This window comes from Dipodomys merriami, unplaced genomic scaffold, assembly GCF_024711535.1.
Source record: "Dipodomys merriami isolate MVZ:Mamm:240054 unplaced genomic scaffold, mDipMer1.0.p SCAF_6, whole genome shotgun sequence".
In the NCBI taxonomy this organism is placed as follows: Eukaryota; Metazoa; Chordata; class Mammalia; order Rodentia; family Heteromyidae; genus Dipodomys; species Dipodomys merriami.
This window is the reverse complement of record NW_027206179.1, coordinates 33,910,919-33,932,937: the sequence shown is the minus strand read 5'-3', so window position 1 is coordinate 33,932,937 and position 22,019 is coordinate 33,910,919. Positions and strand designations below refer to the sequence as shown.

The following is a 22,019-nucleotide window of genomic DNA, read 5'->3' as shown; positions in this document are numbered from 1 at the left end:
CTTCTTATGAAGGGAAAGGATGGAAGGTGAACATGGCAAATCATGCAGTTATATTAGATTCAGGTACGTTTATTTGCAAGTAGACAGAGGCTGGGTAACTTCAGATGAAGTTCTTCATGGAAGGCATGGCTATTTAAAAACATACATCCTTGTGACTGGCATTAACTCTGAAGCATGGTGGGCAACTTTTCAAGAAATAAAAGCTACAAGCAAAATAGCTTTAGTTCCATTCAGCCTGCTGTGGGAAATGGCTAATGGACAAGCACTACTATGACTGGCAAGGCGAGCTGCCAATAAATGATAGCAATGGAGACTCAAACCACCACATAACAGCAACACTTCCTAAGCTTATTTCACTAATTTGTCAAAGTAGGACATTATCTGAAATGAAGGAAAAATGAGGGTGGAGAGCACAGGGGAAGGAACTACTGAAAAGCAAAAATCTATGCCTTCTCTACTAGTTAGTAATCTTTGCTTTGTGTAATTATGGTTTACACCTACCCTTTCCTTATATCATATTCCTTTTACTGGAGGCAACTTTTCCTTCTTTCCAAATGATAAGCAAACACCTCTTTGTGGTAGAATAAATTTCCATCGTTTATTGACACTTTGTCAGTTTCCAAGAGAAAGAAATTAAGTCTAGTGGCCAGATAAGAACAATGTAGTTCTGATACACCAGCCTTCAGAACGTCTGTCTCTTAGATGTAAAGCCAAGTGAAGGTTCTCCTGTTTGAGGTGACATACAGCAATCCTCTTGATAGAGAAGGAAGAGGAGTAAGATTAAATCTTGTCTTTAAAAGTAGCCTCAACTGAAAGAAAGATTTTACCAGTAACACAAAACACACAGTGGACTTTTAGAGACAAGACATTGTGTTGGCTTAAATAAGAAGAGTGAAAAGAAAAAAACAAAACACCACAAACACATGATCTAGTCTAGTCCAGATACGAAACATTGCTCTGTGAGCAAAATACATACTTCTGGGGTGATCTGTTATCAACTTCAGCCTTCAGTCGTAAATTCTCCCTCACCAGGCTGCCATTTTCCAATTTCAGTTTTTTATTTGCCTTAAGAAAAAAAAAAAGTTGAAATAATTAACACAAAGTAAAATACAAGTGCCTTGTAAAAATTACAACGTAAGCCATTTGCAGTTTTTAAAGCAATAACTATCAGAAAACTAAATACTAAAACATGGCCTTTAGAAACTTAAAATCACCACTGGGAATAACACATGAAACTCAGAACACAACTAAGCATTTAAATCCATATTCCCCAAGCACTTTTCAGATCTCCTATCCAGGGATATAAATAAAAGTTAGATACAGACACACAGACATACACATTTTCTTTTATATAACAGAAGGCTAAATAAGGTGATATTATACCAAATGCAACTATGTACACACTAATGTTCAAGTTTATCTCTTGAGATATCAGACTTATTTCTTAATTATTTGAAAATACTTTTTCTAGTGATAACTATATGCTTATTTGTTTTCTTTTTTTCAGAAAGCTTTCCTAAGTCTCTGGCTCACAAAAACTGGGGCATTTTTCTAAGAAATTCCATGGATTCTCCCTTGGTTTATTTTATTTTATTGAAAAGATAATAAGCAGAGGGGTTACAGTTACTTAAATAAGACAATGAGAATATTTGTTTTTAACCACAGATAGTTGCCCCATTCCTCATTATTACCCACTTACCCATTCCTATTCCCCTCCTTCACTAGTTGTAATGTTCCTATCCAACAGAATGTCAAGTGAGTATCAATGTTACTTTGGTTCATCCCTTGTCTTGCTGTTTCTGTGATTCCCTTTCCTTGCCACCTATTGCATAATCTTAAATGCAAAACTTTTTTCCTTGAGTATATGTAAAAATACCTAATAACACACTAACGGCTAGAAAATCAGCTCAACATAGTGAAGCACACCTGTAATATGAGCACTTAGGAGGCTCAGAAAAGTTTCAACTTTAATGCCAGCCTGAATTATAAAACAAAAATGAAAACAACCAAAAACAAATGAGAAATGAAAATTCAAGCTCACTCACTTGACAAGGGAAATTCTGTGTGTGTGTATGTGTGTGTGTGTGTTGTACTAGCCTTGGGGCTTGAACTCAAGACCTGGGCTTTATCCCTTAGTTTTTCACTCAAGGCTGGTACTCTATCACTTGAGCCACAGACCGTCTTCAGGCTTTTTACTGGTTAACTGAAGATAAGAATCTTGTGGACTTCTCTGTCAAGGCTGGCTTGAATGATGGCTCTCAGATTTGAGCCTCCAGGATTACATGCAAGACCTACCAGGGTCCAGATAAGAAAAATTCTCTGATTAGATTACAAAGTTAATGAGTCACAAGAATAACTGAAAAAAAGGTTTAAGCTGGGCACCGGGTGGCTCACTCTTGTAATCCTAGCTACTCAGGAGGCTGAGATCTGAGGATCACAATTCAAAGCTAGCCTGAGCAGAGAAGTCCCCAGGAGACTCCTACCTCCAATAAACCACTCAAAAAACAGAAGTGGTGCTATGGCTCAAATGGTAGAGCACTAGCCTTCAGCACAAAGAGGCTCAAGGATGGCTTCCAGGCCCAGAGCCGACCAAAAAAAAAAGGGGGGGGGGCCTTAAACCAAGAAATCTTAAAAATGTAATTTTAGAAATGTGAACAATGCTTCTTAACTTCCAGACCTTCTGATTGTATTACTTACCCATCTACATGCAAATACATCATAATGGTCACAAGAGTGACATTCATTTGTGCATGAAGTCTATCACCCTTAGGCTTATCCACCTCTCCATGAAAGTACACCAACCAGAACTATGGAGGGTTAATTCTTTAAGTGACTGATAAACAACATTACTGTTCCTCTGAAGACACAAAGAAAGCCATTTACTTCCTCACACTTACAGACAATGAATTAAGCTTTCAAGCATGGCACCATAAAGGGAGGCACTTAGTGAACCATTTTTGATGATGGCAACAAACTTAAATTAGAAACTCATTTGATTTTCAACCCTCTAATCCTGATACGTACTGCTATCACTATGTTTCAAGGTCTCTCACCAATCCTGTGGCTTTCAATACTTCTCATTATGTGCTGGGTAGTTCTTCAACTATCAGAGGTATTTTCAAGTTCATGAGAGTTAGGTGAGTAAGGGGTACAAAGATGCAGAGTTCTGCCTATTTATTGTACCTAAAACAGTAATAAAGACCAGGTATTCTGCAATTGCAACTCTGATTGGGTTAAGGTACCAGCCTCACGATAGTTAAAAACTCACCTTGTCCAGGAAAACATTTTGCTCTCAAGTAGTACTTTATTCTTCCTCTCATGTTCCTGTATTTGATTTATAGTATGCCATTATTTTGCACTCCACATTTGAGATTTTTTTTCTCTGTGGTCCATATTTTCTTATTCATTTATGCTCTGGTTTATAGTCTATTACCCAATACCATCACTAGGCATTCAAAATGGATTTAATAAATATTACAAATAGTTCTTCAGTACTGAATTTAAAGCTCTGCTTTATGTACTATTCTTTTACATAGATTCCCTATACTACATCTATGAGCCCTGGTTACTTTTCAAATAGAGCCTCTTGCCTAAAACTACCCCTACCCCCCGCCCCGCAATTGTATTACTATGAAGGAGACTATACAGAACTTACTGATGGCTAAGAGGTATGAAAATTGAAGGAGAAAATACAAGATTGATAAATACTATAAATTCTCAGTTGACCTTCTTATTTTTCTCTTGTCTTCTGACAAACCACATATTAAGGTTTAAGGTTGGCCAGCAATACATTAGAAACTTGTAACAAACAATACAATTGTGTGTGTGGTTCCTTTTTTTTTTTTTCCCGAAAGAATTTTCTCCCTCCTCTCATCTTTGTCCTTTATTTAGTGAAGATCTGAGAGCCAAATACAGAGACTACTAATGATTTAGTAATTAAACACAAAATTAATCTTTTAAGAGAATGCAGATAGGCTGAATGTGTTGTAATAAGGCTGAGTATTACAAACCATCTCATCCAACACAACTTTACTCCAGGGCAGATAAATCAGAAGTCAAGCTAAAGGTTGGTCTCATAAGGCACAATACTCTTTTGGATGAAACAGTCTAAAGAAGGTTCTCAAAAGTCATTTAACTTTTAACTGTGTAGAATCTTAAACATCAGATAATAATAGTGGTAGAAAAGGTATGGTCAAAACCTTTTCTTAATAGGTAAGGAAATGGGTATGTGTTGCTTTATGTACAGAAGGCCATCACTGTATAAGCTTTAAAAGGGTTTAGGGCAAACCACAAAAGGGAAACAGAAACATGTCATTTAAATTGATGTTACTCTTCCAGAAGATGCAGTCTCATATAGAAGCACTATACAGTCTCCAATTATAGTCACAAAATGGAACTACCTGATAGTTCCTGGCAGCTAGTGATATTTGATGAGAAAAAGTTTTCCTATTGCATACAAATGATCATCCAGGGATTTCTGCTGTTCTCACACACATATTTTAAGGATGAGTCAAGATAATGGAGCTATTCATACTTTTGAAGGTGCTTAAAATATTATGGAATTTAAAAAAATAACAGATTTAAAAAAAACAATTCACAACTAGCCCAATGACCGACAAAAATAACAACAAAAATCATCACGACTTACCTCTTTTAATTTATCCACATCATCTTTTACTTTTTCATAGATTTCTTTAGCTGTTCTGAGTTTCTTCTTCCATTCTTCGGTAGTATCTTGGCCAGTTTTATGTGGAGTATCTGCAACTGGCTGTTTGTCTTCATTTTGATTGCCTTGCATTAAGGTCAAAGGATCCAGAATAGACTTGATCTGTGACTCCAAGCTGAGATTTTTACTTTTAAGTTCTTCTACCTCTTTCTGTAAACAGTCTATTTCATCCTGGAAAAATTATCACAGTCACTAGAGAGACATGGACATTAAACACACTAAACCAAAGCTAGAATGCTTTTGAATTTTATATTCAATTTTCTGTATATATATATATATATATATATATATATATATATTCTTTACATTTCATAACAGTTTTATAAGGACAAAGGGAATACTGTTCAAAATTTCAAAATATATCCCAACTCTAATAACAACCAACATTTATGGTGCTGGCAAATGAATTCAATGATAATTGTGGTTTTAAAAATAACAATGTGCCAGGCACTGGTAGCTCATACCTGTAATCCTTGCTACTTAGGAGGCTGAGATCTGAGGATGGAGGCTCACAGGCTCAAAGCCAGTCAGGACAGGAAAGTCTATGAGACTCATCTCCAATTAACCACCAGAAAACTGGAAGTGGAGCTATGGCTCCAAGTGGTAGAGCACAAGCTTTGAGCAAAAGAGCTCAGGGGCAATTCGTAGGCCCTGAGTGCAATAGCTGAACATGGGAATTAGAACCCTTCTATGTTCATTTATTTATAAAAGATATGTTACCTTAAACTGAGGTTGCTCAAAAATAACCTCAAAAACTTTTAGAAAACAAGCTTGAAGCTGGGCGCCAGTGGCTCACGCCTGTAATCCTAGCTACTCAGGAGGCTGAGATCTGAAGATTGTGGCTCAAAACTAGCCTGGCAGGAAAGTCTATTGTTGAGACTCATCTCCAATTAACTGTCAAAAAGCCAGAAGTGGAGCCGTGGTTTAAGTGGTAGAGTGCTAGCTTTGAGCAAAGAAGATCAAAGGCAGTGCTCAGGCCCCGAATTCATGCCCTAGAACTTGCAGAAAAACAAACAAAAAACAAAGCAATGCCAAAAGGGTTAGAGGAGTGACTACAGTGGCAGAACACCTGCCTACTGATTTAAGCCCCAATACTACTGGATAGCAAGAAAAAATAAACTCCAAATGCTAGTGCTACAGTCTGAATGTCCCTCCTAAATTCAAGTTGAAATTTAATTGTCATTGTGACATTAAAAGATGAGACCATTAAGAGATGTTTAGGCTATAAGCCACTGCCTTCAAGATGTAAGTTAATGATGTTATCTTAGAAATGAGCTAGTTATCAGAGAGATCTCCTGATGGGGTTAATTCTTCCCTTGTGGGCTCAGTTGCTCTAGTTCTTTCTTGCCCAGTTGTTTTCCACCATAGGATGATGCAGCACAAAACTCTCACCAGATGCTGGCACAAATGTTCCTGGATTTTCCTGTCTCCAGAACCATGAGCCAAATCAATTTCTGTTCACTATAAATTGCCCAATCTAGAGTATTCTGTTACAGCAACAGAAAGCAGATGGCGATAATTAGTGGTTTCTCAAAGGGTTAATCTGACTAGTATATACGTCAAGTATTATATAAGTCATAGAGTTACTGTCATAGTATATACTACTTTAAATAATTCACAGCATTAAATAGCAGTATAAAATTGTTTTTAGTTATACAATACAAAGCACATGCAGTTACGTATTCATATATACGAAGAACACATAGATAAATAAACATTTATTCAATCAAATATTTATGCTTCAATGCCTTTCGAAAAAATTCTGAGGTAGCTCACAAGTACATAGTTTAACATAAAGATATTCTGTATCAAAACAGGAGATCAATAATATCCTTCCTTTAGTCTCAGAATGGCAGCTGGGCTTAATGTTTAATATATATAATATATGTATTTATATTTATATATATTCCATTAGCATGAATTTATTTGGGAAAATTCCACCCTCATGTCAAATCGGCATGCTCATTTACCTTTAGATAACTTGGAAACAGCATTTTTCACAGTGAAATCTGTGCGGATAGCTGACATAAGCAATGTTTACTGTAACAGAATCAGTGAGGCTTGTAATCATCAGTGAAATTATAGACAGGAACAAATGGTAACTACGGATTCAGATGAACTTGCACAAGAGGGAGTAAATACAAATCATCACCTCTGTAGTAGAGGGAGATATTTTAAATTACTGAAAAAGAAAAGAAACAAAAGGAAATGCTTCTACTTTTCCCTTTTCTCTGGGAGTTTTATTCTCCATGTATTTGCTATTAAAAGTAAAGCAAGAGGAAAAAAACAAGAACTTGCATTTATTAAGGTATTTTTTAAACCGGCATTTAAAACAAGGTTTCACTGGATGTCTAGGGACTGAGCTAATTCAGTTTTACCTGAAATTCATTGCTGACATCATTTTAAACTTTAATTCTTGTTTACCTCATATTCTTTATGGAGTAACTCGAGCCTAGTTTTCCGAAGATGCTTCCTGACTGTATGGCTTAGCATAGGTTCACTTTCACTTGTTCCTCCTATAGGGGGGAAAATTCCTAATTTTTATTCTGATTTTTGCAGGAGAATAAATATGAACTTTCTTTATTGCCTTATGTAGACATGAGAAATACATAAGAAATAGTTGCAGTAAAATATACTGTGTTTACTTCTCTATACATTTTGTTAGACTCTATACATTTTGTTAGAATGAATTCAATATAGAAAAAGGCTATATATAATTATTCCATTTGGACTGGCAAATCTGAAAACTAAATGACGTCCACTAATAAAACCAACAACTATATTGTATTTAGCTAACAGACTATACAAAAACTATATATATCTCATACATACATGAATATGTATTATATTCAAACATGATTTGCTTCTGGTAATACACCTTAAAAACAATGTGCATTTCATAGTTTTCACATTCCAAATTACCTAAATATTACAAATCATGGCTTCAATTTTATATTCATTCAATCTAAAGTTTTTCTGAGAACTGATCACTTATACTGTGGTTACCTTCTTTGGATTTCTTAGTGCCATGATAGTAAAAGCATTTTATAGATCTTTTTCAGTATATTTTACCCAAATGCAAGGATGGATGAAACTAGTTTAACTGACAAGAGTTTATGAAATACCACTTAGATATGAGCAAATGAAAGCATATAATAAAAAACTTAAGAGGAAAAAACATTCCAATCATTTTAATTATCAAAGCTCTTATTCTACATAGACCTCACGCTTTGGTGAAGGTCAGATGGCAAAAGCGTGGAGACAGAGAGGTTTCTCTGTAATGATCCCAGCAGAATGTTAGTCCTCTACTAGACTTCTCCCTGAACCCAAGAGAGAAATCTTGGAGCCAACTTTGACAACTATGGATCTTTTATTTTCAAAGCCTCACTACTTCTTTTGCTCCCTAGTTTGTATTTTCCTTTCCATTTCCATTACAAAAATCTCATTTAAGTCAATTTCTCCTAATTTTAGGCTATTACAATGTCTTGTTAAGTTTTCTGGGAGGTGTTTTCTATGCATGGCTTATCACACATTCAATGTTTATTGAATTAATGGCTTGTTAACATTTGAATATGTCCTAAAGCAAAAACAAACATTGCTTTAATTTCTGTAATCTAAAAGAAATAATGTACATGAGTAGAATAAAACACTAAAAAGTATCTTAAAATGTTTTCTTTTTCCAAGACCTTCTAGTTCAAATTTTAACTCTTTCTTACCTGCATTAGTTTGGCATTAGTTTTGTGCGTGTATGTGTGAATACTGGAGCTTGAACTCAGGTCCTGAGTGCTGTTGGCTTTTTCCCTCAAGGTTAGCGTTCTACCACTTGAGCCACAGATCTATTTCTGATTTTTTACTGGTTAACTGGAGATAAGAGTCTCACAGACTTTCCCGTCCAGATTGGCTTCAAACCTCAATGCTCAAATCTCAGCTTCTTAGTAGCTGGTATGAGCCACCAGCACCTGGATAATTTTTTTTTTAAATCCTTAACCCAGTTCTACATTCTCTTACCTAAGTATATTCATTCTATCTCTCTCCCAGTCCAATCTATGTATCCCTCCCTGAGCAACAGTTCTAAAGCACACCTCAGATTCCACTCCCTTGCTCACAACCATCATTCCCTCCTCATCCTTCTTCCTATCCGTACAGCAAATCCTTGATTTAGCTGTCATTCAAGGTTCTCTAAAATTTCAATTTACCTTTTCAGCTTTTATTTTAGTAATCAGATCCAAATTATAGTGCTGGTAATGTCCAAAACCATGCTGTTTTCTTATATTTTAACTCTTATTCATGATTCATTTCACTGCATAAATTGCCCTCTTTAATTTTTTTTTTTTTTTTTTTTTGGGTCCAGTCGTGGGCCTGAACTCTGGGCCTGGGCGCTGTCCCTCAGCTCTTCAGCTCAAGGCTAGCACTCTACCATTTGAGCCACAGTGCCACTTCCGGCTTTTTTCTTTTTGCTTATGTGGTGCTGAGGAATCGAACCCAGGGCCTCATGCATGCAAGGCAAGCACTCTACCACTGAGCTACCTTCCCAGCCCAACCCTCTTTAATTTTAGTAGTTGAATGGCCAGTGGAAAGGCCATCTATTTCATGAAGCCTTTTGCAATGCTCTTTTCCTTCCTAGCACGTGTTTGCTTTTCCATTTCCATTACAAAAATCACATCTACAGACGTGCACTCGCCTGTAGCTCTAGCTACTCAGGAGTCTTAGTTCTGAGGATCCTCGTTCACAGTAAGCCCAGGTAAAAAAGTGCATGAAACTCTTATCACCAATTAACCAACAAAAAGCCCAAAGTAGAGGTATGGCTCAGGTTGTAGAGCTCCTGCCTTGACAGAAAAAGCTACTGTGTCAGGCCAACCCCCAGTAGTGGCACAACAAAAACAAAAAAACAAACAAACAAATATTTTTTGCCTAAACTCCTGAGCCTTCCCAGCCCTTCTTTTCACTGTAGCAACTGATACTTTACTTCTGCTCACATGCAGTTTCTACTGGAATGTCAGTTCCACAGCCTTTAAGGATTATTTTTCTTGTGATTTCTTAAATTACTTTTGCCCTTCAGTTGCCCCATATATACATCACACAAATTACCAATTCATTCAATATTATGTTGATCAAATAACATCACTGCAAACTATCTACACTGGTCTTCCCCCATACAATCATTACTTGTAGATGGCATATAAAATAGACATATAAAATAGACTCTTACCAATGATTTCTTTGCAAGGATTTTCAGGAGTGATGGGGACTCTGCAAGCTGGACACTGGCCATTATTCTTCAACCACAAATCGATACAAATAGAACAAAACACATGGTGGTTGATGCATATGACAGGCTGGCGTACCTTTGAAAACAGAAACTTACTCTTAGTACAGGACAATAGTCATAGATTCCCAAAAGGGTTTAGTTTAGAGTGACTTGCTCCTCTGAAGTACAGCAGAGTAGATGCTTAAGAGGGAACACATAGGATGTAAAAACGCTACTTTTGTTGACCACATTGTCACTTATATATACTTAACAGAGATGAGAACTAATATAGCTTGTCTTGAAGACTAAAAGTCTGAAATTTTATGAAATACTTTATTCTGTAAACATTCATGATCAGGTAAAAATCTGCTGTATATTTCCATGAAGGCTGAGGCATTATCCTGCTTTATATGAGAATTATAGAATGGCAGAAAACTGGGAAAATTTTAAAACAACATTTTCTCAGTCATCCATCTGGACACTTAAATCCTTTCCTCAATTTATTCCACTATATCACAAAATAAGAGCAAGCAGCTAATAAGCGCTGACATCTGCCAGGCGTTCAGTGTCATATGTCCTGGCCAAAAAAAATCAAGAGTGAGTCAAGTCTTGAAGGAATGATTAGTTCCCACGAGTTGGTTGTTAAAAAGAATGAGCTGGTGCAGGGTGCTGGTGGCGCATGCCTGTAATCCTAGCTACTATGGAGGCTGAGATCTGAGGACTATGGTTCAAACCCAGCCCCGGAAGGAAAGTCTGTGAGACTCTTATTCTAATAAGCCACCAGAAAACCGGAAGTGGTGCCGTGGTCAAGTGGTAAAGCTCTAACCTTGAGCTGAAGAGTTGAGGGACAGAGCTCAGAACCAGAGTTCAAGCCCCATGACTGACAAAAAAAAAAAAAAAAAAAAAGTCAGCCTGGCCTCTTGATGCTCCTTTTTTTTTTTTTTTTTTTTTTGACAGTCATGGGCCTGAACTCTGGGCCTGGGTGCTGTCCCTCAACTCTTCAGCTCAAGGCAAGTACTCTACCACTTGACTACAGCACCACTTCTGGCTGTTTCTGCTTATGTGGTGCTGAGAAATTGAACCCAGGGCCTCATGCATGCAAGGCAAGCGCTCTACCACTGAGCCACCTTCCCAGCCCTCTTGATGCTCTCTTACTTCCTGTCTCACCAACCCTCCAACCACACTCTTGTACACACCCCAGCATATGATGCTATACTGTGACACAGGCCATGATGGGACCTTATGACACCATGCTGCTTGGACTTTTCAGTCACCAGAATTATCTAGGGTCAGGTATTTTGTTACAGCAACACAAAATGGACTAACAACCTCTTAATACAAATTCCTCAAAGCCACACAAATTAAAACAGTCCAAAAGGCATGAATTCAAATCTCAAATGTTTTAAAACGTAAACTTTAACGTTGAAAGATATAGACATAAATCATATACAACAATCCTAGACTCCATTTGTTAATTGTTATTTATGTATGTTTATATTAGCTATACAAGGGGGATTATCATTGTTACATTCCTACATTTACAGTATATTCCTGGATCCCATTTTAAACAAGAACAAATAACAATACCTTACATTTACATCCTATTTTACAAACTGCTTTCAGATACACATATTCTCTCTTTCATTCTCTCTTTCTCATATACAATACAACCACCCTGTGAAGTAATCACAGTCAAAAACACTTTATTGTGCTGGGCTGAATGTTTTGGTTGTAGTGTTTCAATAGGAAGAAAACAGAACAGAGGATATTCTTGTAACATACAGAGTTTTAGCCAAATGCGGAAGTCAAACTTGAGCCAATCATATTTCCTCAAATGAGCACATCATAATACATATAAGGCAAATGCATAGAGTAAATGCTAACTGCCACCAATTATAGTACTTAATTTTCTCTTGACACCAAAGTAGCCTGGATATGTGGTGGGTGTGGAGCATTCTTAACCACCAATGAGTTGAGAATGCAACCTGGGGAACTCAGGTGTGGCCAAATGGAGCACTGGCCTTGACTTAAGTGAGCCATGCTAAGGTCAAGCCCCAGATTCAGACTTTTAAAGACTCTTACTCATTCCTAAGACTCTAGTACCTACAAATTAACTTAGTAATATTTAGTAGATTCTCAATAGAAGTTTGTAGAATGTGTTAACTGTTAAGATACTATGATACATTCTGTTATGGCTCTTTCCACAAGGGAAGTATTTATTGCTAAATTTATATTATTTGAAAAATATTAAGGCATTATTCTAATCTTAATATTTTTCAAGTGGCATAAATTAAGCAATAAAACAAACCAATACAGGAATACTGAGACTTACATTGGACACCAACAATACGTTTTAATGACAATACTAAATAGGGCCCTTCTGTGCTAAGGACCACCTTGGAAGACAAATGGAAAGCAGAGTAAATACAGGGGGAATGAAGTAGCAGACAGTCCCACCAAAAACTACTTTCCTGAGAGAAAAATACGTGCACTGTTCTATATCTGGCTTAGAAAAGGACAATGAATATTCATTAATTTGAAAGTCCCACCCTCCATGAAGTCACGGGTGCATGACTGCTCGAGACAGGTAGGTAGCCACTCAAGTCTCACTGTGAGGAGCCCTTAAGTCTCAGATTGGCTTTCTAAACATTCTGGTGCTCCCTTGATTATGAACATTGATCTAAGAAAACTAAACAGAGAAGGTAATTAAAGAGGAATTTAAATTTTCTCTTAAGAAAACCTAGCTCCAATTTATTCTGGTAAAAGAGTTTGACAAGCTGGGTGCTAGCTCTGAGTTTTGTCATCCTAGCTATTCGGGAGGTTGAGGTCTGAGGATTGTGATTTGAAGCCAGTCTGGGCAGTAAAGCCCATGATACTCTTTTTGGGGGATATATATGTATTTTATTATTATTATTTTTGAGTAGTTGTAAAAGGAGTTGCCATTTAACAAAGTGGATCTTGATCAATGTCACCCTATTCAACAACACCCATCCCTCCCCTAGCCACCCCTTCCTTCAGCCTTCTGAATTTTGTAGGATGATTGTCTGCATTTTCCCCCTTCTTCATCTGTCTACCTCTTCCCTCTTTTTTCTTTTTGGTTGGTTGAGGGGCTTGAACTCTGGGCCCAGGCACCGTCCCTCAGCTCTTCAGCTCAAGGCTAGCATTCTACCACTTAAGCCACAGCACCACTTCCAGTTTTCTGGTGGTTAATTGGAGATAGGAGAATCACGGACTTTCCTGCCATGGCTGGCTTTGAACCATGATCCTCAGATCTTAGCCTCCTGAGTAGCTAGGATTATAGACGTGAGCCACTGGCACTACTAGGCCTACTCCTTCCCTCTTAACCCCATCCCAACCCTTCCCAGTAATTTCAGATGTTTTATTTTGCCAAACTTTTGATTTTGCTTTCTAAGGAATTACACTATTTCAAGTCTCCCTCAAATCTACCCTATTTCCATTTATCCCTTTGTATACACTTGCATATCACCCAACATATTTACTTATGAGTTTGTATTCTTAGCTCCAACTAATTACCAAAAAAAGCTGGAAGTGGAGCTTTGGCTCAAGTGATACAGCACTAGCCTCAAACAAAGAATCTCAGGGACAGCATTCAGACACTGAGTTAAAGCTCTAAGACTAGCCTGTGCATATGCATGCGCACACATATACACACAGTTTGACAAAATTAATTTTAAAACAAAATTAATTTTAAAACAACAAAAAACCTCAAAGGCAATGAACTATAATGTCTTAAACTAATTTTCCAAAGTGCTTCTACCAGGAATGAATGCTCATCAGTGTCCAGTAGCAGGTGAGTATGAATTTTCATTGCATGTTGTTACAAAATACAGCCACATGTATTCTGCAGCCTCTCACCTCCAAACAGATTTACTTTACACTCCCAAATTTAAAAAGCTAGGCTAAAGAAGGAAAAGTTATCAGCTTTGATTAGTATCTACTGTAGTAACAGTGATGTAATTTACTATGGAGATGGAAACCCAACAGGACATTGAGACAAGGAAAGACGAAGTAAAGACAGAATACTGAACACTCCTTCTATTTTTGAAGGAAGGCAATGAAAAAAACTCAGAAAGAATATCAGTGATGGAAGTAGAGATATTATGGCCAGAGGTAGCAAAATTCTTAAAACGTTAGAGAAAGGGACCCAGAGTGGAAAATTTGGCTTCTATAAGGGTGAAGATCTGTGCTCTTTTGAAACAGGTGTGTGTATATGTGTGTGCATGGGTGTGCAAACAAATACAAAGGAGTTAGAAGAACTACTGGAGAAAAAGATGAGAAAATTTGTCTTCCAATGATCCCAGTTGCTTATTTGTGTCATCAAACATGAAGTGAGAGAATCAGCTAAAAGTGTAAAGTCAAAGTGAAACACATATTTGAGAAAATGAGAAGAAAGCAGGTTCTTTTTTTTTTTGGGGGGGGGGCGGGGAGTCCGGTCATGGGGCCTAAACTCTGGGCCTGGGCGCTGTCCCTCAGCTCTTCTGCTCAAGGCTAGTGCTCTACCACTTGAGCCACAGCGCCACTTCTGGCTTTTTTTTTTTTGCTTATGTGGTGCTGAGGAATCGAACCCAGGGCCTCATGCATGCAAGGCAAGGGTTCTACCACTGAGCCACCTTCCCAGCCCGAAAGCAGGTATTTTGAATAGTGACAAAGTTGAGTTTATTGGGGCTGTACTGCAAGACTGCTCACATTGTTGAGTTCCTATTTGAGGTCTGTGGTTTTGAATGCAAAGAAAAACCAATTAACATAGGTGTGTATTTTTCTTACCAATATTTAGCTGCTCAAGTTCAGGAAGGAAACAGATAAGTAGTTTGGTTTACCCAGAGTTGGGGTTTCGCCAAGGAGGAAGGGAGAGGGAAGGAACTGATGATAACACATGACCATGAATAGTTCGGAAATGAGTACTTTTAAGTGGTCATGATGGCAGTGAGTCAATGAGAGTCAATGGACTGGTCTCAGTAAGGCTGAAGGGATGCTGCAGAGGGAGTGTGAGGAGAACAAGATCCCATCATGAGTTGCATAGAGTCAATACATTGACTCTTCACAGGCACAAAGGTGTAAAGGTATAAATTTATTTCCAAGACCTCCTTTTGATTAGCAGCTCCTTGGTCTAACAAAGTATACGCAGGGAATTACTTCACAGGATGAATTTCCCTGTGTTCTACTGTCAAGGCACTATAGCAGTGGTTGACAGAGGCCCCAATACAACATGTACTGGGTACCATGTGACCCAGTACAACTTGCCCTGAGACTATCCACATGATGCTGATTTGGCAAGCACACAGTCATGAAGGCTTCCACGGAGATTTCAAAGGCAATCCTGGGAGGCCAGGCAGTGTACAGTGGCCAAGCTAGGTTTTCTATATGCAGGTCCTAATGTGAGAGATTATGTGAAGCTGTAAGACTGAAACCAAAGCTATAATTAGGGACCACAAGATAGAAATGCCAGTAATATGGAATGTCTGTCTACCATTGTATCTTAGAAGTATGTAACTTAAAAAAAATGTTGTTGTTGTTGTTGTTTAAATTTACAGGGAGATTAGTTGGTTTTGTTGGCTAAGGCCCATTAACAATGTCATCCACTGGCGAATCACTTGCACTAAGATGCCTGTTGTTATTACTATCCTTGTGTTCAAGTTTTGAAACAGCTGGTTAAGGTGATTTGTAGATGGTGGTATAAGCTTAGCTTAGATTAGAAATTTATAAAGGAGAAAGAACTACTAAAACAACTCACTTGTCATTTATCTGACTGTAACCTGCAGCAGTAAATATAAAGAACCTGCGACAAAAAAACAAAAACAAATCAAGTAGATTTTAATAAATCCCAAGACACAGAAACAACAATTTATCCATATTATTGCTTCTATTCAATCTACTCTCAAATGAGATCTGCAGCAATAAAACAGTACCCTTAAGAAATTAAAACAACAACATAGAAACACCAAAACAGCAAATGACATGTGCGATTCCAAAGTTATCAGGACATAGCATGTTGAAGTGATATCCTAAGTTAAAATTATTCCCTAAGACTGGCAAGAAAAAGGATGAGGAAGAAGAGAAAGCATGAGTAAGGTGTAAAAAGCAGGCTCTTCTCACTGAACAGATAGAAGAGTACAGTCTTTGGTGCACTTTTGTATTATTCTGTACTAAACTTTTGTATTATTTCATTTTATTTCTTTTATCTGAAGACAGTTCAATTTATTTTATTTGCTAGTCCTGCAGCTTAAACTCAGGGCCTAGGTGATATTCCTGAGCATTTTTGTTCAAGTAGAACCACAGTTCCACTTCTGGCTTTGTGGTAGTTAGCTAAATGTAAGAGTTTCATAAACTTTCTTGCCTGAGCTGGCTTCCAACTGTGATCCTCATATCTCAGCCTCCTGAATAAATAGGATTATAACCATGAGCCACTAGAACCCAGTCAATAGTTTAGTCTTAAGAGAAACTTACCGTCTGGGCACCGGTGGCTCACCTGTAATCCTAGCTACTCAGAGGAGGCTGAGATCTGAGGTTCAAAGCCAGCCCGGGCAGGAAAGACTCTGAGACTCCTATCTCCAATAAACCACCAGAAAACTGGAAGTGGCGCTGTAGTTCAAGTGGTAGAGTGCTCACCTTGAGCAGAAGAGCTGAGGGACAGCACCCAGGCCCAGGGTTCAAGCCCCATGACCGACCAAAAAAAAAAAAGACAAACTGATCAAAACCTCTTTCATAGCCCAGCAAACAGGCATGTTTAAAGTTGCTGTGCATTACTATTTCACTGCTGACAACATTCTGAACTACATTTTTTTTCTTTTTGTTCCACGTAGAGGGGTGACCTGTATACTAGAGGATATTGAGCAATCAGTCTCCCTGGGATCCGTCTACTAGACCCCAGGGATCCGTCTACTAGACCCCAGTAGCACATCCCTGAGGACAATCAGAAATGTATTTATATATTGCCTGATGCCCTTGAGGGTCAAAAATCTACCTTTATCCCACCTACAATTACCAGCCAAAGGTATTTCCAAGAAACTTCCCAAGTTAATGGTGTTGGTTGTATTAAATATATTTTCAGCTGTGGAAAATAATGATACAGGACAAGAAAATAATGACATGTTATAAATGACAGAGCCTAAATTTGTATTCAGTGTTATTCAAGGATAAAATCACCAGTTCTTTCTTCCTTGGAGCTGGTCTCATAAACAGTAATTTGAGAATAAGAATATAGAGAATGTATAGAGAGAGAGAAAGAAGCAAGAGGCTGGGCACTGATGGAGAAAATGGAGGTAACAAAGCTACAACTCAGCTTTGCCAACTGGTGTGGCAATTATTCTAAAAACAATTCCTCTGCCCTTTGGGCATCTTTGCTCAAGGCAATAGCCAATTTTGCCTTGTGGAGGAATATTATTTTTGAAAGAATATTCTTTTTTGTACCATGCTAAAACTTGATGGGTGTCCCTAGTACAAAAGAACTGTTGTAGAGGAACAACTATATAAAGACCCTACTAACTCAACCTTGGGCATTTGGAATTTTTTTCTTTTCTTTTCTTGCAGTATTAAGAATTTGAACTCAGAAACCTTGTTCTTGCTAGGCAGGCACTCTACTACAGGAACTACACAACCCAAGCACTTGCTATTTTTGTTATTTTTCAGGTAGAGCCTCTAGTTTCTGCCTCTTGTTTTTGGAATGCACTTAACTTGTTATCTCATAGTGAATTTATCTTGGAATGATAAGATAATGTGTTGGACTTAAGCTTCTTGGCTGTAGACGTGATAACACTAGTAACTTCTGAACATTTTACTGCTTTAATCCTATAGTAAGAGAGATAAACTTTTCTCCACATTGTAGATAAGAACTCAGTACCAGAAAGGTTAGGTGATGTGCTCAAAGCTAGATTTTAAGGAGATGAGTCTGACTCCCAAACGAATAAAGCTCCAACTCCTATTCTGATCTACAGGAGCTTCTCTAACTGAACTATACCTGTGACTACTTAAGGATCTTATTAAATTGAAAGAGCAGTCTAACACATATAGAATATGGCCTGAAATCTGGCACTCACATAATTCCAAGGGCAGCCATGGATTTGGTCTCTGGGCCATATTTTGAATAGCAAGGTCATTGTCTCTCTCTTTTTTTTTGGGGGGGGAGTCCAGTCGTGGGGCCTGAACTCTGGGCCTGGCGCTGTCCCTCAGCTCTTCAGCTCAAGGCTAGCGCTCTACCACTTGAGCCACAGCGCCACTTCCGGCTTTTTTCTTTTTGCTTATGTGGTGCTGATGAATTGAACCCAGGGCCTATGGCATGCAAGGCATGCACTCTACCACTGAGCCACCTTCCCAGCCCCGGTCATTGTCTCTTGTTAACAATTTTGAGTCTTAAATTGCCTTCTTCCTGAACTCTGAGGGTTAAGTCTAACCATTAAACAAACATTTGTAAATTACTTTCAGCAGGTTAGAGAGACAATCTATTCATAATTTGAGAATTTTTACCATGTTGAATTGTGTTACTTTTTCTTCATGAATTGTTATAAACACATCTTTTAAAGACATTAATGACAATTACTTGATTTTTGAAATATTGAAATAACCTTGAATAATAATCTTCAAAATCAGTACTTATTTTGTTTCAATTCTTATTTGTAGAGCATTCATAGAATAGGAAAAAAAATGGAAATAAAAATCACCCCAAACCTCCCCATTCAGAGATAATGTTTGATAATGTATTGATGGATCTCCACAGTTTTTAAAACACAGTGAGGTACTTAGGATTAAACCCATACAATTCTCCTATCTACAACCTCTTGTGTAGCTGAGTTCATGTGCTAGCACAACTAGCTTATTAAATGAGATGAGGTCTTCATAACATTTTGCTTAGGTTGAATCACAAGTCTCTGAATCTATACTTTCTGAGAAGCTTAGATTATAACATTAAAGCTACAATGCCTGGCTAGAATTTAAAAACTAAAACTAAAAATAAATTCTTGAACTACTTGACTCTAGAATTTTAAAACTGTAAGAATTAAGTTATCTAATAATGACGTCTAAAAATCTGGGTGTCTGTTCTTATGAAGGTCAAGAAAAGATAACCCATCTCCCCTCTCCCACCTTTCTCTCTATAAAGGGAATGCTTTTAGATAAACTGGAATCCTACTTATATAAATTATGTCAGCTATTATATAACAACACTGATAATTCTTAGAAAACCAACACTACTTAACTTGTGACAACTACGTCCAAGGCTTATTCTTAAATCCATTCTTGGGACTTTGAGGTACTGAGGAGTCATACTTGGGCCTACTCTACTCAGGTGGATGACTTTCTGACCAACAGTCCCCAGGAATACTGGTTAATTAATTTTGTCAAATCAGAGTGAGAACTTGACACTGCATAAGGGTTTAAGGTAAGGAAGCGACAGTATCCCTAGCAGAAAAACAGCCAGTACTGGAGTAAGGGGTAAGCACCCAGATCGCCAGGAAATTTGTTTACTTTTCTGCTATTTTAGCCAAAAAGCTTGCCATTAATATCAAATAGAAACCTTGATATTGGGAAGCACAAAACTTGATCTCCTTCCAAATGAAAAGCACTTTATCTGGTACTCCACAACTATGGTAAGAGTGGGTGGATGAATAGCAAGGGCATATTGGATTAGAAAAGTCAACAGTAAAATGGAACACTGCTTGGATGTGCTCAGGCACGTTCCACAAGGGGAACATGGAAAGCATGGTTCCTGAAAAAATCTCGTATCTGCAGCTGGAAAGCCTGTCTCACTGCCCAAAGAAAAAGCTAACAGTTATTGAATAGCATGTGTGCCACCTTTTTTTTTTTTGGGTCCGGTCGTGGGGCCTGAACTCTGGGCCTGGGCACTGTCCCTCAGCGCTAAAGCTCAATGACTAGTGCTCTACCACTTGAGCCACAGCCCCACCTCCGGCTTTTTTCTTTTTTTGCTTATGTGGTGCTGAGGAATTGAACCCAGGGCCTCATGCATGCAAGGCAAGCGCTCCACCACTGAGCCACCTTCCCAGCCCGTGTGCCACCTTTTATGCTGAACGTCACATATGTTTTAAGTAATCCTCTCCACAAGGAAGAGTTGGTACCATTGCCATTCCCATTTCACAAGTGAGGACATGGACTCTCAAGAAGTTGAATAATTTGCCTAGGACCATATAAATAGCAAATGGCAGAACCAAGATTAGAACCCAGGGAGTGTGAATGAAGAATAAAATATTTCAATAAATATAGAAGTATTCTGTAATCTGCAAATGTCCCGCTTCTCAATCCACTCAGACACATTACAAGAAATCCTCTTGAAGAAAAACAAACAACTAATGGTAGTCACACTGACCTCCATATCCTATTGGTATTCCTTTGGTTAAATAGAAAACATACAGCTTTATTGAATCAAACAGGCAGAATATATTTCATTATAAAAAGACAACTTATGAACTCATGGAAACTAGATAGGTACAACTAAAAGTAAATTTCCTACACCAGGACACTTTTTATCAGCTTTAGGGCTAGTTTGGGGGGAAAATTCACTTCCAGTTTAATGCATGCTTCTGGGAAATCTGTCACATTTCTTCTCCCAGTAGCCATGCATGTAGGTAATGGCAGCCAATGTCAGTTCAAGTACCACCCTTGAGGAGGTCATCCAAGGTTTGCTCCAGTCAGAATGATGAACTCAACTGATTTACATTTGATTCTCATAGGTAGTACGAGTTAGCAGTTTACGTCCAATCTCGACTTCCTTCTAACATCTTGAAATCAGCAACGTGACATACTCAAAACACCTAAGGCAGGTGAACATACTGGCCGACGGTGAAATCTTTGCTGGGTGAGGTTGCCATTCTCCATTCTAAGCCTGAGGCTGTCGTTCCAGGCTCCAGTAGTGGCCTACACACCCGGACACACCACAAACCTGATCAATAATTCAGAGTGGAAAACAAGAAACGCCACACAACACAAAGCTGTACCAGCATCGATGCGGGTCGTGATCCACAGGGTAGAGGAATGCTCTTTAAAAAAAACACTGAATGGGAGGTCCGAACGGAAATGAAGGAGGGGAAGAGGAAAGCACGAGGACATTCAAAAACTCCATTGCTAATGGAGAACTACTTTCTCCACCACATGGTTTCGGAGTAAACACATGAGGCACCACGAGCATCCCAAAGAGGGAGAGACGGCACTCTAGATCTCTGAAGGGGTCCCGACCAGGAGTGTAAAGGAAGCTTCTCTCTCGTGCTGAACCCCACTCGGGGGTACAGACTATTTATTGTTCCAATTCCGACCCCAGAGCAACAGCAATCCCCGAGGCCTCAGAGAGAAACGGACAAGATCTTAAAAGTATTTCGCGTCGTGGGCCTCAGGCCGGGGACACCGACGACACCCAGGGGCCTCCGGCGAGGCTCCCGAGGGCTGCACGGCGCCCGGGGTGGCACCGGGGCCCAGACGCCGCGTGCAGGAGGCCCGGCGCGGCCTCGGGCCTGGCGGGCGTCGGCCGCGGGCGAGGCCGCCGCGGGTGGCGGGGCCGCCCAGCCCCGGCAAGCCGGGAAGCTCGGCGGGGCTCCCGGCGGGGCCCCCTCCGGGCCGCACACCTGCCGGGCCCCTGCGATCGCGGCCTCCCGCGGTGGCGGGCTGAGAACCCGGGTCCGCCCGGCTCTCACGCCGCGTCCCCGCCCACCCTCCGCTCCCGCGGGCCCCGGACCCGCTGCCCCCGTCGCCACAACATCCTTTACCTTCCCCAAGCAAATGTGGCAGGTGATGGGCAGCGTGAGAGACAACGTAACGTTCTGCACCGTCTGCGCCATGGCAGCGTTCAGAATCCCGCCAACACGGAAGTCCCGCCGACCCGAGCGCAGCTCCTTCTCCGCCGCCGGGGGCGCGCGAGGCCGGCTACGGCGGCCCTGCAGGGACACGGCCCGCCGCCCGCCGGACGAGGAAACGCGCTGGGCGGGCTCGCGGCCGCCTGGGCATTTTCCGGCGGTGTTATTTAAAAATACTTAAAAAAAAAAAAAAAGTACATATGTGCATATGCATATTTTTATGTGATTATGATAC

At 39.3% G+C, this 22,019-nt stretch overlaps 1 protein-coding gene across 1 annotated transcript in view; it reads right to left on the bottom strand.

The window, feature by feature from the left end:
* Positions 1-21,804, bottom strand: part of Obi1 (ORC ubiquitin ligase 1) — a 33,730-nt gene extending 11,926 nt beyond the window's left edge. Inside the window, exons 1-5 of the mRNA XM_070002772.1 lie at positions 21,698-21,804; positions 9,936-10,071; positions 7,151-7,242; positions 4,649-4,897; positions 977-1,065 (exon numbers count right to left, since the gene is read on the bottom strand). Coding sequence (XP_069858873.1) covers positions 977-1,065; positions 4,649-4,897; positions 7,151-7,242; positions 9,936-10,071; positions 21,698-21,769 — 638 coding nt within the window. The 5' untranslated portion in view covers positions 21,770-21,804. The remainder of the gene's footprint in view (positions 1-976; positions 1,066-4,648; positions 4,898-7,150; positions 7,243-9,935; positions 10,072-21,697) is intronic.
* Positions 21,805-22,019: the final 215 nt, after the last annotated feature.